The 19,669-nt window shown below is 30.3% G+C and overlaps 1 protein-coding gene across 1 annotated transcript; it reads right to left on the bottom strand.

Annotated features, from left to right (window-relative positions):
* Positions 1-9,232: 9,232 nt before the first annotated feature.
* Positions 9,233-10,943, bottom strand: LOC145618479 (protein BIG GRAIN 1-like A). The gene has a single exon (XM_081673250.1). It carries the CDS (start codon positions 10,537-10,539, stop codon positions 9,274-9,276), a length of 1,266 nt encoding a protein of 421 aa, XP_081529376.1. The 5' UTR covers positions 10,540-10,943; the 3' UTR covers positions 9,233-9,273.
* Between the last annotated feature and the right edge of the window lie 8,726 nt (positions 10,944-19,669).

The raw sequence follows: 19,669 nt of genomic DNA, 5'->3' as shown, positions 1-19,669 counted from the left end.
ATTATCACTTAAACTTGTGGTTATAGTGAGAAATTTGTGGAGAGATTCACCAGATCTAGCTAGTTAAAAAACTGATAATGTGTTCTAGTATAGATTATAATCTTTATAGTACTTTTATTTCATTCCTTAATTTTACTTTAATTCTCAACTTCTTGATCATGTGTATGGTTAAGTATTGGCGCATAGCTGCTATATACATGCCAAGTAAATAGCAGCTATACGATAAAAAGAGTAATGAATTTTTTTTCTAGTGGTACAATATTTGTACTACTAATACTTATAATAGCTATAAATAGTATAATGGTACATTGAAAATACCACTGTATCATTAAAAAAATCACAAAAATTAAGTAAATTTATCAATTAACCCTCCTATATGCATTCTAAACAAATAGGAGCTATGCGCCTAGTTGCACTCCATGTGTATATATCGTTTAACAGTTTATCTTTCAAAAAGTACTATTGTAAATTATGTACGAATATTAAATCATTTTGGATGATAAATTGTGACATGGAAGGGAAATGAAACTTCATCAATTTGATGAACAAATGAAAGAAATAGTTGATGTAACAGTCATGAGAATGCGTAGCACAGCCCCCAATCATGAATAGTAAAAAAAAGGCAACAAACAAAAACGTAGAAAAGGCAAGGCAAAATAGATTGATCATCACAAAATAAACCAAAATTCTATCCTTTTTTTTTTTTTTGTGAATGTGAATGTCACATTATTCTAGTTGCTCCCTCTTCGACCTTCAAATTTATAATTTTGAAAAGAAAAAGCTGCCAAAAACACTAAACACTAAACAACTCTCTTTGATCCAAGTATCTAAATCTTCTCGGGATCACCAAAATTCTTACTCTCCTTTCTCTTTTTAATTATCCCAAAAACCAAACTCTTTTTCTTTTGAGCTTTTATTAAAGCTGCCCCCTATCCATTTTATTCCTTTCCTCCTATATATTACACATGTGTACGATCAATTTTGATTATCCTATCTTAATTATTCGACTCAAATCTTAATTGTATCTCAAGTTACACGACTTGGTTCAAATTGAAATGATAATGATAATGCAAGTAATATTGATCGGCGTTTCATGTTGATTACACTCTTAAATACCTGCAATAGTTTGACGGTCATACACACAAACTCGGCCATGAATATATGCAATTTATTAAAAAAGATGAAGAAGTAAAAAAATTAGTATTTAAATATAAACATTGAAACTTATCCAACAACATGCATATTACACAATAACGTTTAATTTTTATATATTAGTGAAAAATACAGTTAAAGTTCGTATATGATGAACAATGTAAAGTTAGAATGTTGCGAAGTTTTAAGTATGTATGGAAGAAATATTTATATATACTTCATTCCTAAAAAGTTACTTGATAATACACATATGAGTGAATCTCAAACCAAACTGAATAACTCAGGGCTTGTTTGGCATTGTTTTTTGTTTTTTAGAAAACCAAAAACCCAAAACAGGAAATAAGAAAAAGGTGTTTCCACTTTTCTGTTGTCAGTTTTCAAAATTATCATAATTTTGATAAGTTTGACTAATTTTTGAATCATTATACGACATATATTATATGATTTTGAAAAACAAAAAACCAAAAAAAGAAAACCACAGTGATGCCAAACGAACACTCATTTATCTAATATGTAACAAACCATAAAGCTCTATGAAAATCAAATACCAAGTACTAGTTACCTATAAAAATTTTGAGGAAAAACTTTCTCAAATGTTTGAGAACTAATTTTTGCCAATGTATAGAACTTTAAAACAGTGGCATTTGAATGTAACAGTCCCACTTACAACATTGCTATGAAGATAGGGGGCAAGAATAATTAAGAGGAAGACCCATTTTATTTTCAATTTCATTTTCATTTTTTTTTCTTTTATTTGAATGGAGTACACACGTGTGCATGCCAAACATGTATGAGACATGTTGGCCATGATAATACTAGTGGCTATCTTTAAGTAGACGGTCCATTAATTAATTATTGTGTGTATTTAATTGTTCATTTGAGTTTTAGCCATCAATCTTTGTAAGCATGCTTGTAAATTTTGTATTATTTAGCCCATATATTTTTTTCTGTAGAGGACCAAATAATAAACATTGAATAAATTAAATGTCTTTATTATGTGCTCAATTTGGGATAAATATGAGATAAAAACAAAATTGAAAGTCCCTTTTAATTGATTTTGCTTCTTTTTTAGGCCATGTTTGGTCAATGATATGTCAAATTGAACACTAGAAAATGTTGCTATCATTATATTTATGTTTAGATGGCTAAGTTTCATTATATCATGAAAATTAATCAATAAGTTTTATTTAATATGATAGATGTTCAATTTGTTTGAAAGAGTTACAACACATGAAATGGGTATGGAGGTCCTCACTTGATATGTAAATTAATGAGTTTAATCCAACATTACCATGTGAAGTGGGTTTTATTTTGAAGACAATTTTGACGCAAAAGTCCCACCAAAATGACTAAATATACTCGTTTTGTTATTTTCAATTGGGTTCATTGCTCTTCCTAATTCAAACATTATGTCCATCATATATAATTTTAGTCTTATGTGACTTATTGATTTGTTTCCTTCCTTTGTTTTTGTCCGGACTCAAGACTTGTTTTAAGTGTCATATTCAACAACCATATACTTGTATCATCTAAATTGTAAAGTGATGCTCCATATGTTCAAAATTAATAATTACTTAATACTATTATGGAAACGAGAAAAAGCTAAGTTATCACATCAGATAACAAACTTTCAAACGAATTTATATTTCAACAAACGATGTCCATAAGGGTCTGTTCTCTTCAGCTTAATTTCAGTTCAGTTCAGTTCAGTTTAGCTCCAATCAGTTCAGTTCAGCTCTTAATTTCCTTCTCTCATAAACAATTCATTTCAGCTTTATTCAGTTCAGTTTGGTTCAGTTCAATGCTGTTCAGTTCGGTTCGGTTCAGTAAATCCGAACAGGCCCTAAGTTTACATAATAATGAGAAATTTAGACAATATGACAATGTAATCGATTAGTGCATATTGTGGCTAACATCTTCGTACCTACTCGAGCATCTCTAATGGTATTTTCTATAGTAATTTATACTGTAGTTTTAATTTACTGAGAGACATATACTGTATTAATATTTGAAACACTAAAGCTAAGGAAACTTGAGAATTGAATTCAATGAGTACCTCAAAGTACACAGGAATAACTGTAGAAAACACCATTTATGATTTTATTCGAAAATCTTTCATTCCTCATTTACTTCATGGTCTGGCATTCCCTGAACCCCTTCACAATTTTATTTTATTATTTTTTTTTTTTTTGAAAGAACCTGAATCCCTTCATATAAATGTGCAATTAATTCTCATATTTTCAAAATTTTAAATTATTTGGCTCTGTCCAATTAACGGATACATATATATTTCATTTATTACAGTTTTTTAACTTTCAAAATGATTTTTATTGTTCAAACTTCAAATGCCTTAGTTTCTTTGTCACAATATTTTTAGTCCCAACTTAATTTATGGAATAAAGGCCATTAAAAATTACGACGTAATAATTCATCTATCAATGCCAATAAATATATTAAGGAGACAATATCGTCCTGCTAATTAATTAAAACTCTCTTGGAAAAATCTTCGTCCAATAATAGAGGCTCGAAATCAGCTTAATTACATGGATTAGCTACCTTATTGAAGACAAGGAGGTTTATGATAAAAATTCATCATCAAGATGGAATTGAACAAACAGAATCTCAAAGATATCAGTCGATCGGATACTGTTTTGATTGAGATTCAGTCCAATTTATTATATTAGTCCAACTTTAAGCATACAATAATACAAAGAATATAAATATTCATAGTTATATAATTGTACATGTGAAATTCTGACAAGTCATATTATCTACTCATAACCACTAGCTAAATATGGAAACATCCTTAGATTAGGAAAAAAAAATGGTCTCTTATTTAACTGGCTTTATAATTTACTCAACTTAATTAATAAATTCATCAACTATACAATATGAAAATGGAAGTATTTAATGTATTTGTGTTAAATTATTAATGTGTCCCAACAATATGTACCCTTCTACAAGGGCAATATTTAAAAGGACAGGACAACAAAAAATCTAGAAAAAAAAAAAAAGTTTATATATGGTATAAACATTTGGTATCTTAGACACAACTGGATGAGAATTGAGTATGTTTTTAATGGAATAGCCTAGAAAAGGAACTGTTACATTCTTGATGTAGTGGTTTGAGTTAGATTTGTAGGGTTGGTGTGTAACACTCCCCCGTCAAACCTAACCCACATTTTATGCAATTTGTTACAACAAAACATCTGGCCTTAAAATAACACTTTCGGATATGTAAATTTAATTTAAGTCGAACTTAAGTAATATATATATATATATATATATATATATATATATATATATATATATATATATATATATATATATATATATAGGCTTTTGCAATACTGTGATATAACATAGTAAAAACAGATATTCCCAAATGTAGGCGCATTTGATCTGTCGTATTATGTTCAAATATCATTTTGAGTTGGAACATCGAGATTAGGATTTCAAGTCAGATCCATTTTTGACAGCCTAATAGTTATTCAAGTCCAATCAGGCACTATGATAACTAACGATCATCATATGAGCCTTATGCATGCCTTGGCCAATAGTCGTCTATAACCAATCATAATACAGGTCTAGGCCGCACCCGTTATGTGAGAGTGCAAGTCCACCACTTAACAAGACCAAGGAGGTTCCATCTCAAAACCATATGGCAATAAGGGGAGTAGCCCCTTCGCCTTATATTGTGGTGGTAACTCTTGAATTCTTTCAATGTGAGATTTCATTACCACTACACTCCCCCTTTTAGTGTAGGACAAGAAGAATGTTCACATGTGGGTTGTTCATGGGCTCAACACTCCCCCTCACATAGTCACATGTGAGCTGTCCATAGTGTTTGGCCCAGTATACCATAGCCATTAAGGCCCCAATCGTCCTGGCTCTGATACCATGTTAGTGGACCATCTCAACCAAAAGTTTAAACCGATGGTTGAGGCCCAGGAATATGTTTTATATTCTATCACATAATATTGGTACGGTATGAATATCTATCAATTTAATTGAATATCCTACTTGCTCTTAAACAAAAATAAACCATATACTATCATTTCATAGTCCTCTTTTACAACTATACAATAGTAATCCTAGTTAGTTAAGGATTGATCACTAGCTACCAAAAAGATGCATGCATCATTACGCATTGCATGAACACAATTTGAACCTATATATATAAGTCAAATCTTTCAACTGCTATATATATATATATATATATATATATATATATATATATATAGTACTATAAATAATATACCTAAGCTAGCTAGTCTAGCTAAAATGGTGGTCACAACCCTATAAATCCACACATGATCACACCAAAGCTGTCAACTTTGCTCTCACCAACTTAATTTGTACGATGAGTAAATATAACATCAAATATTATATTATTATATTCATTAAACGAACTAATCATACTAACAACCTTAATTTGACTAGATTATTGATTTAAGGACCTAATTAAGATTTTAATTAAAAAAAAAAGTACTAACCCTATAATCTTCCCTATAAAGTAGCAACTCAACCTATAACTTTGATCATAGGTAAAGCCCTTTCCATCTTGCCTTTTGCTCTAAGTTCAAGTTCTCTTACCTCTAAAGCATGCTATAAAGTACTAAATTACAGTTATAAATATGTACATTATATGATAATTAGCATATCACGATGTTATGATTTTGTGGTCCTCCACCCTTCTTACTAAATAATCACATTTTATGAGCTAAAGCATACTAGAAGATTATTAATGGACCTCCCTTAGATCATTTAGCTAGGGTAGAGTTGTAGGGTTATTATTTTTTATTATTGTTGCCATGTTCTTATAGAATCACGTTCGGAGTGCATAATCTCCTCGATCAATTTTTTGGACTTTTGAAAAAGGTTCTAATTGGTGGGCGAGTTAAAATAATAAAATTAAAACAGTTACTATTTTTATAGTGCGAAATTTTATATTTAATCATATCGATTATATAATATATCTTAATTTCTTTAGAATTATACGTAGTAATAGATTTCATAAACAATAACATGGTAAGATTTAAATTAAAATTTACTACCATGCATTATTTTATTTTATTTTATTTTAAAAGAGACACAATTTAAATTTAGAATTTTTAAGTGCTAGGAATGATTGTTAATTGCTTCTAATAGAAAGAAGTTATCTCTTAAAATCCCGAGTAACGTACATTTGATTCGTTCATGTTATCAAAGCCATTCCTTAGTTTTTCTTTAACCCTACATGTCAACAAGTAGATTAGCTCGCAAGGTCATAATTTAATGGATTATCATTAGCCAATAAGATATATATTGCAAAATTTTCAAGTAATGAATCATAAAGCACTAAGTTTTGTACATAAGAAAAAAATTAATTAATTTTTATAATGTTTTTCCATGTTACCCAACTTATGCTTAAGATCAACAAACATTCTGTGATTTGAAACTTATGTTATTATTTGACTTTAATCTAAAGATAGGATAGTTTCATCCTTATTGATACTTGTTTTAATAATATCAATGAAATGCATATGAATGCAAATTAAGAAGGGTGATTATGAGCCCTACATAAACTGGTTACCAATACTGAATACTCGTATACCTTTTCTCTCCATAGATAATATCCGGCCACACTTGTTCTAGATAAATTATAAGTTTTAGGGAAATCAAGCATAATTACATTACATAAACATTTCATAAGTAGTGTTGGGATAATTTTACTATCCACGATGAGATTGATGCACATATATATGGTGGTTAAAATCACTTTTTTACCCTAGCCAACCAAAATTGACATCTAGCAAATAAGACAACAAAGTATTTTAATTTTAACCTGACATTAAATTAAAATAAATTCCTCATCAAAAACCTTTTAAATGATTCACTTAATTGGATTAATGACCAGCAAAGATCTCCTTAGTGGATCTTTGTCTAGTGCTTTACAGACCATGACATTTTTCTCCTTTTTTTATTTTTTACCTCTTGTTACTATTACCTGTATGTGTTACACTCCTTTATTTATCCTACATCCTCTTGCTAGCTAGCTTGCATATAAAATATTTTAGTAATATCATATAATATTATATTCTTATTAATCATATAGTATCATTAACCAACATCAAAACTTCTTTTCCTGCTACAGCTGACAATGAATTTCCTTCTATTATCTTCCTTTTATGTTGCTTCGCAGATGGAGTATCAAATATTAATATATTTGCGTGGATTCTATGTAAAAGTGTAGAGATGCATATTCGTTATAAGTTTTCCTAATGTACAAGTATTAACATTACCAAGCATGAAAATAGGCACAAGTAGTTAAAAATGTTAAGAAATAAGGTATGTTTATAACTTTATATATATAATATGCAAACAACATCCACAATTACTCTATACAAATATCATAAAATAATCACATACTAATACAGCGAATTATCAAGGAACGCATTTTGTAAATAACAATGTACTTATAGTTATTATCTAAACAATCTCTAATTGTTAGCTTATTGTTAGTGTATACATAAGTTTGTTAAGTATGTATATAACTTTATTAAAGTTCACATATTTGTAATTTCCAAATTTTTTTTTTAAAAAAAAAAGAAAAAGAAAAATGGAAAGGAAAAAGAAAGAAGGTAGCTTTGCATGGGATTAGTGAGGCCAACACTTTTGACCACAGTTGCATTGGTGAACCAACCCCCAAACAACAACAACAACAACAGTCATTAATTTGTTGGGATTTTTATTTATGTTCATCCTATTCGCCAGCTCCCTAGCTTTGCTATTTTAGGACCCTACATAACATACATTTTTATTTTAGTAAAAACATCAAATAAAAACTATAGGTTATTTTTCTATTTATACACACATGAATGTATGTTTGTGATGAAAATTAAAATTAAAGACTTTTCCCAAGTAAGTAAAATTATCTGCTTTAGATCATCAATCACCTTTTTTCAATTCTGGTGTGTGAACATGATCTCGAATCTATGCTTACTTCCTCTTTACTCCCTCTCTTCTTTCTCCTTTTTTTTTAAATACCTCTGTTTTTTTTTTCCTCCTAATGACTTTATATTTTTACTAATCAATTAATTTTTCTTTCTTTTTCAAATTTATTTGGAGCAAAGTTATACGAAGTATATATTTATACATATATGAATATGCTAACTTGAGTAGTAATGTATATTGCCGGTTTAAGTACAAGTAAATAAGTAATATAGCTAACTTGTTATTCTTTGCTTGGAATTTTAGGCTGGCTTAAACTTTAGGCTATGTATACTTATGGAGGAAATGACTTCTTTTGTTGACTTTAACTTGTTAGTGGAGATATAACTCAGATAAGTGTGAGTGAATCATGTCCTTAGAAATTACAAGTCATTTATGGAATCTATACAATTATTTTTGTGGTATAGATGTTTTACGAATGTGTTACTTTATCCGTACAAAATAATAGCCGTGTATAATTTATAGCTATTATCATAACTAATTTTTTTTTTTTTTTTTTTTAAATAATGGTTCTTGTCATTTAAAATCTTTTTATGGATAAAAAATATCAAAGTAAGAAGAATGAACTAGTCATGGTTTGTGTACTTAAAAAATGGTGGAAACCCGAGAATTATGTGAAGACAATAACGAAAGGTAAATTCAGTATTTTTGTCACACCTTTAATTACAATAGTATACAAAGTAGAACAAAATGACAAAGTTTGTATGTATAATTACGTACTTAGGATATATATTTGAAACTTGAGTTGTATCTTTCTTGGTTTTGCAATATGTATCCTAACTTTTGAAAAAATAATAGAGGGCTCAAAAAGAATACGGATAAAAAAAAAAAACACATGCACATTAAATTGTCTAATATTTCAACCAAGTATTCATCTCACAAATCATGCACTCAAAAAAACTTAGCCCCTACATTATTTACTTCTCCATCTATCAACAAAACTAGACCCACATATAAGAACTACTATACAATCTAGACTATACCATAACACCAAGAATCCAATGAAAAACTAAATAGTAGAATCAAATAAAATGGACTAATAGTAATCAAAACATTAGGTTAAATTAGCAAAAAAGAACATATAACATATTAAAATTAATTACTATCTCATAAAAATTAATCACCAAATTACAAAATTAACCCATTAGCTATAGCTCTATTAGTATGAACATGAGTAGTTTCATACACCGGCAACTCTTCACGGTACCTTCGATGATGCTCACTTCCAACTTCTAGCAAGTGATCGAGCTCGAAAAGATCCGAGCTACAACAACTAGCATCATCATCCTCCTCATCCTCATCCTCATCGTCAAAATCACAATTCTTCGTCTTATTATCACTACCATCATTTTGATATTTTCTTCCATGATGATACTTTTTTAACAACTCCTTAGCAACTTCTTCGACTCTCCTTTGCTTTTCACTTATCTGAACTTTAAACTTGTCGTTTTTCAACGTACTACTATTACGAGTAGTACCTTTCTCTCTCCACCTATCATCTCTTTTACCCTCATTATACTCTTTATCATCATTGGTGGCGTCGATAACGGTACTTACCGGACAAAACCTAACCGACCGCCTCTCGAACCTTCCGGCGGACGATGGAGTTTTACTCAAACACGACCGCGAATACGACGACGCCGTAGACGGCGTCGACGTAGAGTATTTCATAACATTCGACGATGACGACAACGACGGCGATGACGATGAGATCTTCGGTTTTTTCGAGGAATTTGAGTTGAACAGCGAGTTAAGAAAGCTAGCGAGTTTACCACCAGGTGAAATCGGCTGTTTCACCTTCTTCAAATCGCCGTAAAGCTTCAACGCTCTTTTCTGAAGATTACCTTCTTTGTTACCTCCTTTCTTCTTCGCCGGAATTTCATCGGAGTAGCTTTTCCGGTGAAATTCCGGCTGATTTAGGTTTGTTTTTATCGGCTTCAATGTTGGCACTAACTTCGATTTTGATGATCCGTAGAGTGATTCAGTATCAGACGACGAAAATCCTCCGATTCCGGAGCTGGAATCGGAGGAACTCGTAGAAGATGATGAGTTAAATTTAGCTGAGGTAGAATTAATCGCCGCCATAGAATTACGGCGGCGATTAATTCTGTCATTATCCATCCATTGTTGTAACACTAATCGATTAACCCCTCGTAGTCTTTCGCTCTCGATTTCTCTCTCGATTCCACTCTTGTTGTTCTTTACCTTTCTATAACCATCATTGGTTTGATGGTTGTGGTGGTGGTGATGGTATTCGTTCTTGCCCTCGTCTTCGTCGAAGGAACGGTAGATTTCTTCGAGAAGCGAGGAGGAGAAAGAAGGGGAGTTGTAATGAGAGTTTTGATTGTAATGTTGTCTTCTGCTACTGGTTGATGTTGTGGATATGCCGTTCATTTTTCGGGTTTCGAGGCGAATAATATAATAACAATGGAGTGATTTTAGAGAGAGTTTTGATGGTGAGGAGAGGATATGAGAAATGGTATGATGAATTGGGGTGAAAACAGGGGAATTAGGTGGTATATTAGGGGTAATTTAAAAAGAAAGGATAATAGGAAAAAAGGGGGAAGAATGAGTAGTGTTTGTGTTTGGTAGTACAAGAGTGATTGATGGTGTTAAGGGTGGAAATTAGAGAAGAGACAGTAATGAAAGCCTAATTCCACGCCAAAGGAGGAGGAGACAATTTTAGAGAGTGTGAGTATGAAGAATAGAGAGAGAGAGAGAGAGAGAGAGAGAGAGAGAGAGAGAATAGATGTTTGTGTTTTTTTAAAAGGAAGTGTGTAATAGTGTGTGAAGTGTGTATGGAGATAGTCGGCTCTTATAAAGGATGTGTGGGTTTGTTTGTACGCGCGGAGAAGGTGTGGTTTCATTCTAAAATCAATTGATTTATATTGAAGTGTATAATTGTTTATACATTTTTAAACGAACATAAGGTTTAAGTTTTTTATTCCTTAATTTTTTTTTTTGGAAATTAATTGCTTACATGTAAAACTATACTAGTAGTAACTTATTAGCATAAATTTAAATTAGCTAGAAAATTGTACAACTTTTCTCTTTTTTTTTTTTTTTTTAGGGGGGTGATTACTTACAAGTTCAAATGAGATTACATCACTAAAATCAGATGTAAATTACTTACTAGTTCTACAATCTACACTTTTTATTTTGCTAAAAGGATCTCTTTATTTCTTTGTCATAATATAGAAAAACCTCTATAAAATTATATTGTACTTCGTATTAAAAATGAGTTGTTCTACCATACCAACAATCAATAATAATAAAAAATAAATAAATATAGCATGTTAAAGGCTCTCTTAAGGCTGATATCTTACCCTTCATTCGCTCTTAAGCTATACAAGATTTAATTAAAATTGTATCACCTCTAACAATAAACTCTGTTTCGGAATTGTTTTATTACCACATTCAAAAAAAAATCTAATAAAGTGTGTATGATTAGACGAACAAAATGCTTTAGAAGGGATTGGAGATAGCACGAGTGCTTTAATTTGTCATCACATAAATGGAAGAGTGTTGCCAAGTTATTGGAAATATAGCTTATTAGGTTTCATGAGTGGTTCCATTTGTAAATGAGTCTTGATACTTTTGTATTCAAGTAGGCACGAAAGGTAACAACAAATAAAGACAAAAAATATTCTAAATTGGGACACTCGTTTTTCATTATTATTCGATCGGGATGATGCATGCTAACCGGCTAACACTCAACTCTCAAGTACCATTTATACTCCTACACACAACATTCAAGTGTCAGAGCCACAAGTGTGCAATACACTTATCATTGCCATATTCTATACCTACATTAAAGCTAAATCAAATTCCTAGCTATACAATATACATACCAATTAATATATAGCATGTGAAAATCAATACAAAATGTAAAATAGGTATTATTGGTATAACATAAAAATAAACTTTGTAAAGAGATGACTAAATTTAATATTTGGTGTACACAGAATACAATAAATCTATTTATAAAAAAAAAATAAAAAAAAATATATAAAAAAAAAAAAAAAACTAATAAAAAACATAAGGCTAATTATAAGTTATGACATAACTATTACTCATGTCAACCTTAGCTTGGTAGAGCATTAATGGGGAATTCTCTAAGAATACTCAAATTTTAATAGAGAATGTGAAATGTATAACAAAGCTAAGGTACATTTATAATTGAACGTGGTAGTTATTGACTATCTTGCATTCTTGCCTCTCCCTTCTCATATCCAAACAAAAGTACTTCGGTGGTGTTTATATACGTTGTGTTTATATATGTTAGTAACATGTACATCCCCTTAATTCCATCACAGGAATTGTTATAAAATTATACGAACTAGTTGTTTACTTTTTATTAGATATAATTATCAATAGTTGTTACAGTACAATTTTACATTACTTTATTTAATACCTTTGAACTAAATTGAAAATTGGCCCTGGCCAAAAATTAATCTAATTTCAATTGAATATAAATTGTGTTGTAATACAAATACCTTATCAACCGTTTGACATTTACGATACTATTACTATTAATTATAATATTATACTTATCCATAACAAAAATGTAATCCGTATATTTCATGAGTTAATAGTATATATAAGTAGGAAAAATATTGGAAAAAAAAGGGAAATTTAGAGCATAGAAGATCGAGCATGCTTAGCTGGAGGGAGGAAGACAAGTAGGGAAGTATGGACATGAAAATATTAATTGCTTTCCCATTCTTTTTTCTCTTTTGCGTAGTTGCGCTTCACATGTTACACTTTGAAATTTCTTACCTTTCCCTCGATGAAAGAAGAGACCCTCCCTCTTTTTTTTTTTTTTTTGGGGGGGGGGGGGGGGGGGAAATGATATGTAACTGGTGTTGATTATCTCAACTGTTGAATCATTGGGATGGACTCGAAATATGAGATCAAATGTCATTTATACTACTAGTACTCCGTACAATATTTATCTTTTGTGACTCATATTTATCTTTTGTGACTCTTTTATTTAGCAATTACTAGTCATTAAATTAGCTCAATGATCAAATGTAAAATATCATTTTTGTAACTTAAAAATCCTTTTACAGGCTGCTTAGAGGAAAAAAATTTCTTCAAAAAATTGTATGAACAAAATCTCATAGAAACTACGGATTATTAGCTAGCTAGTTAAAATTTTTAATAATGGCCAAAATGATTTTAGTTTAGTTAAACAAGTGAAGTGGCCAATTTTTTTTTTTTTTTTCAAAGAACAAGTGGTTGATTATGTGATATTACTGGTATACTGTGATCAAATATGCCCTACATTTCTCTCAAATATGCCCTACCTTTTTTTTTTTTTTTTTTTTTTTTGAAAGAAGCCCTACCTTATTATTATTTATTTATTTTCTTTTTTCATTCCCTAAAAAAAAGAACAATTTGGTCTAAAAAAATATCTGAAGATTATATTTTTACTTTACTTACCTCAGTTTATGTGCAGTCTATTTTCTTTTACACAAAAGACGGCAGTAAAAAAAATGTACAAAATCAAAATAAATTTCTACTCATAATTATTTGCTTCAGGAGTACGGAGTATAATATTTGTTAAAAAGATAACTCCTATTTTGTTCAATGCTTTTTGAATATGGAAAGAAAAAGAAGTTGATGATCTGATAAAGTAGATATATTTATTTACCTTCAAAAGCTACAGATTTTCCTTCATATAAACCTCCATGCATTTTACTAGTACTGTAGTAAAATGTTGAATTGAGAGAAAACATTCTTAATTGTTTGTATATCTTTCTTTTCTTAAAAACACATATGGAAAGATACAATACAATTTTAAATATAGAGATATATATAGATACATGGAGCCTTACTTGTATTTATTACCTCCTACTCAACTATGTTATTTATCAACATTTGTTATACTCCGTAATTGGTTATCAACAATCCCGTCAAAATAAAATAAAATAAAATAAAAATACTCCGTAATTGGTTATACTCAAATCCTATAATCCTATTACCTATTTATATTCGCGACAGCCTCTGTCCTAAACTAAAATATACTGCATATTTGATTAGACAATAGATAATACAACACTTATATTACATTAGAATACGTACATTTTATTTTCAAGTATTTTATGCATGCATTTTAAAGTTATTATATAAAATTGGTTTATAGCTCATCAAATCCATTAATTTCAATATAATGAAATTTTAAAAAGTTTAACCCGTTTAGATCTGCACACCGGACTAGCACGAATCGATCTAAGATCCAATCAAAAGCTTAGCCATCGATAAAATGCATACAGGTCTAATAAAGTTTAACATCAATACATGATTTAGATTTCCAAAGATACATGACATTCTATCAAAATACTTTACGTTTGCAATATAAATAATTTCCACCGATCCAATAAGATCTTCCACAATATTCCCGAATTATCTCCTCGACATATACAAATACAAAAATGGCATGCATGTATATGTTTATAATCGTTATGAACTAGGCAAGCTGATCTCGATTCCAAAACGCATATCCTTTAATCAGTGACTTTACACGGGTAAGGTTGATCCAGCCGCAATATTAGTGTATTACACCGTGATGAATAATTTGTGTGGATCATAATCATTGTATAGGTAATTTTACCCGTAATAGTTTGGTGTCGGACAGGTGCAACAAATTAAAACGAGTAAGCAACAACGCATGCATAATAAATTAGGTCCGAATCGCTGACCCGAATCCGGTTGGAGATGAAAGCGGGCAGGAAACTCGATTTATTGGCTTTCCCCCGACAACTCCAGCTTACTCGGACTGCTACTCAGAGCCGTCACACCACTATTCTTTTTCTTTTTTTTTCTTTAACTTTTTTTTTCTTATTATTTCTAATACTTAGCTTCCACCTTTTTTAATTTAGTGTATTTTATTAACCTAGAAAATTAAGGAAGGCATTTTTTTTTTTTTTTTTGTAAAGATATTTTTGCATAAGAATTATACATATTAAGTAATAAAATTTCATATACTACCTCAGTCAGTATTAATTGGTTGTCATCCAAAAAAAAAAAGTTAATAAAATATTAAAGAGATAGATCATCATATCATAATATCTATTTGAATTGTCATTTCAAATTGTTTATGTGATTATTAACGTGTTCTCTAGATCGAAAGATGAATGATAATATTATCTACTAGCTATACTCATCAAATGGATTGTTCAAACTTCACCTTGCATTGCCTAGTACTCCGTACTAATTACTAGCTTAGTGTAAATATAGAATTAATCTATGCTAGCTCAAAGGCAGAGCAAAGCCATGAGTTTCTGACTTATTGACACGATACCATGACATTGTGCAATTGTAACACTCCATATACCATATTGTAATCTTCTCTCGTGTCTAGGCTTAATTATCTTGATAATTCCGTTGTGTTGAAGTATGCACTCCCAGGCCTCAACCCAAAACACAGTGTCAAGTGTTGGATCACATGCATGTCTAGCACTTTTCCGGTGTCATGCTTTTATTTTTTTATGCGGACCTGACTTAGAGCCTCTTCTTATTAACTGAACTCAGCTGAACTGAACTGAAATGAATATTTTATACGAGAAGGAAATTAGGAGCTGAACTGAGCTGAACTGAACTGATCTGAATTTCAACGCATGAGAACAGGCCCTTAGTCCATGTTTTCTTAGGTGTATACAAGTAATAAAGTATTTTTTTACATCACATGTAAGAGTATCTACAAAAGAACCACTCATCATGATAAAGGACACAAGAAGTACTACTTGGTGTCTTAGCTTCTAATATACTTGGTATTTGTCTTAGTGTCTTCCCATCTTTCACACTAGGAGCCTCTAGCTAACTTTGTAGTACTTGCATAATTAAGTATTGTACGAATTAGCTTAATATGAACTAATCTTAGCCTTTTGAACAAGAAAGAGATCGAGATTAATTAAGAAAAAGGCTAATATAAGAACTAAGTATAGTACTCCAAAATTAGGACAGTAATTAATTAGTTAAAACCCACTTTAATTAGTTGGATGATCCTTTGTGTGCGCATGTGCATGTTAAAAAGAGAGTAAGAATTTTTTTTGTGTATGTCTTGGTGGGCTACTCTTAATATGCATAATAATGATTGCACTCGTGGCTATTCCACCTTTATTAGGAAGAAAAAGAAAAAAGATAGGATCCCTTGTATGTTTAATTTAGGTACAAGAATATTTAATTATTTTTTAAATAAAAAGTAAGATTTGATTTTTCATGTTGATTGATTGATTTAATTAAGCAAAGGATTAGAACAAATAAAAAAAGTGGACCAATATGTATAATTGAGTATTATTTTTTATTGTACTATTGCTTTAAAAAATTATTATGTAATATAGTTTTCATGCTTCTTCTATTCTTTTCCCCTCTTCCTTCAATTCGTCCCTTCAAATTCACGTTATATATAATGATAACAACTTTCCATAAATTCATTTAAATATATTTAATTATATGTAAATATATTGTTTAGTATATATGTACTTTACACTAAATAATCGTCTTTAGCTGGTTTGAGGAATGATACGAAGAGACCTCTTTGCTTCCTTTTCTAGTTAATCTTGTTTCATAGCGAATTTAGTAATTTTATTTGCATGCTAGTGTTTATTAGATATTTTAACAAATTTATATATACCTCTTGAATTTGAATTCCCTATTTATATCTTTCTGATATAGATTTAGTGATTATGATACTAATAAAGTAATAATCATGCGTCATTTTTGTGTATAGTTTGCACCGGGGAGAATTCTATTAACTGAATATATGGATCGGATATATCAAATTATCAAAATGAACAAAGATTTAGGTTTTCAATTTTAATTGGGTGTTAGAAATTGGTAGATCCGCTCTTGGCCTTTAAATCCATCATGCACTTGTAGGTAGCTTTGATTGCCTATGAATGATGATATTTAACTGTTTTTAGGACCTAGTAACATACATAAATTTGGGTCAAAGAAAGTCACTTGACGTAGCACTAACATCAACAAAATTAATCATGATTAGACTTTAATTAGCAAAAAAAGGTTGGCATTTGATCTATGAAGATTAATAAATCTCTACTATTGCATTTCGAAAGATTAAATAGCTAGTGAAGCTAAATGTAGTTCTAGGTTACTATATATATTCTAGTATGCTATTAGCCTTAGGGCACCAACTAAATCATAGCTAGCTTGGTACCCTTGTTTAAAGCATAATGCATGCTAGGTCATTCATAAATAGTCTAGTACAAGCATGAATTATGTATATGATCGTTGTTGATGACATGTGTCGTTATTGTTTTAGAACTTTAATTTGCATGATCATATTATAAAATTATGATTTAGCTTATCAAATTATGCTAATTTAAGCATGCAATTAAATTTTGAGATCGTGATTCGTGAGGTGACTTGAAAAATGACAAGATTCCATTCAAATCATGGAAGTGTAATGGCCACTTTGGAAGCAAACCCACTAAGCTAAGGTAGCTATAGTAATCTTTCAAGGGTTTTTTACAAATTCAAAAATTCTTGATTATCAATTTGAAATTGATAGTCTAATTCAAACAAGATATATAATTATCAAATTTAGGCAAAAGTATATTTTTCTAGTAGTATATTTTCAAAGCTGTAAATGTGTTTATGTGAAATATTTTGATCAATTTGATGGTGAACAACTTCATCCACACATCCAAACCACGAAAATATATATGAAATCCTTTATTTCATTTATGTATTAGACTAATTCATAAATTTCTTTTCGAGTTCTCTAGCTTATTTACTTATATTATTCAACAGAATTTCCTTATTAGTTTATCATTTGATTAAGTGTTCCTTAAAAAAGAAAAGGCTTTGTCAAAAAAAAAAAAAAAAGAAAAAAAAAGGAAAGAAAGACTCCTCTCTCATCATCTCATACCTCCTGATATACGTAGTATTATATTAATTTGGATATAATTTATCAGAGCTGTTAATTTCATAATATTTTTCCATGAGAATTTTCTTATTAATTAATCTTGTGACTGTATGCCTAAAAATAGAAAAGGCTCCTCTATCATCATCACATACCCCCTTACATTACTTCATGTAACATTTTAATATGAAAACACTGATATAAAATTCAAAAGTTGATCGAAATTGATTAAATACTAAACATATATAATTGCACGAGAAGAAAAAAAATGCGCAAGCTAAGGAAGTTTTCATTAAATTGGATAAGTAGCATGTAAAAAGTAAGTTTAATTCGACAATAACTAGCTTGATTCACACTAATCTACACGTAAGTTAATTCGTTAATCGATCCATTATTATTTATCATGCAAATTAATGCCCTTCAATTATTTCCTATACATGATGCGACGTAACTACATGCAAGGTACTCATGCACTAAGCTACCTCGCAACCTAAGCTACGATATTATATTAGTGGCTGCCAATTAAGTATGCGTAACAAGGTGCAAATTAAAATTCCCTATAATTTAATTTGATTGGTTTAATTAAGGGTCAAATTTAAATTTGTTACCCACTTGATGTTATACCACACCCACCTAAATAATTAAAGACTTAATGTCTATTTCTTTCATCATTTCTTCGTTAGAATAATGCATGTTCATCTTATAATCAATTATAAGTTTATAACTATATCAATCCTTTTTTAGTTGGAGAATTGAAACTTGGAAGGTGGATTGATTACTCAACCTCTAGTTAATATTTCTTAGATTTATTGAAATGATTACTAGTTTGTGATCCTTTTATGATTAATTACTGTTTAAATCTATAAGATGCATGGTTGGATTTTTGTGGTAGTAGGGACTAGGGGTAATATGGGAAATTTGATCATAAGTAAAATTGATGAATTAAAATGGTTTACTCTTATAACAATATTATATTTAGTATTTCCTAAAGAAAACTTCAAATTTTTCTTTGTATAGTTAAACACAAAGTTTTATATGTGGTTGGTCACACCATGTGGCAAGGGTTATTTCGTTATTATATTAGGGGTTACTTGGTCAGTGTTGAAGGGGTTACTTCGTCGGTGCTATAGAATTATTCGGTTAGTGTTATAGGAGTTACTCAGTTAGTATTATAGGGGTTACTTGATCAGTTTTATATGGGTTAGTTTGTTCTTTTGTAAGTGGTCACACAGTGTAGCTGATCACACAAGAAGGGCTGAGTTAGTGTTATTTTCCTCCAAGTAGACAATCAATGTCGTTGTTGTTCACATGTCAAAAGGGATTTCCAAAAGAAAAAAGTAGCTCCCAAAGAGTCCAAAGGTTCAGCCACCCAATTCACATGACCTTAATTAAGAAGAGGTTATTAATGTAAAAAACTCAATAGGGTCACCCACCCACCCGATTTCACTTTCTTAAGATTGGCCCATATTCTCGTGTGGCACGTGAACCACTAATCCCTTTGTTATAACTCACACGTGGAGATGCTTTTAAAGTTGAGCCTTTAAGAGATTTTGACTCATATACTTGTTCATCTATATATGTATCTCCTACCAATATTAAGATTATCCCAGAACATCACCTTATTAATTATACACT

Source organism: Chenopodium album, chromosome 26 (genome assembly GCF_948465745.1).
Source record: "Chenopodium album chromosome 26, dcCheAlbu1.1, whole genome shotgun sequence".
Lineage (NCBI taxonomy): Eukaryota > Viridiplantae > Streptophyta > Magnoliopsida > Caryophyllales > Amaranthaceae > Chenopodium > Chenopodium album.
Note: the sequence above shows the minus strand (reverse complement) of the source record. Positions and strands in the feature narration are given on the sequence as shown.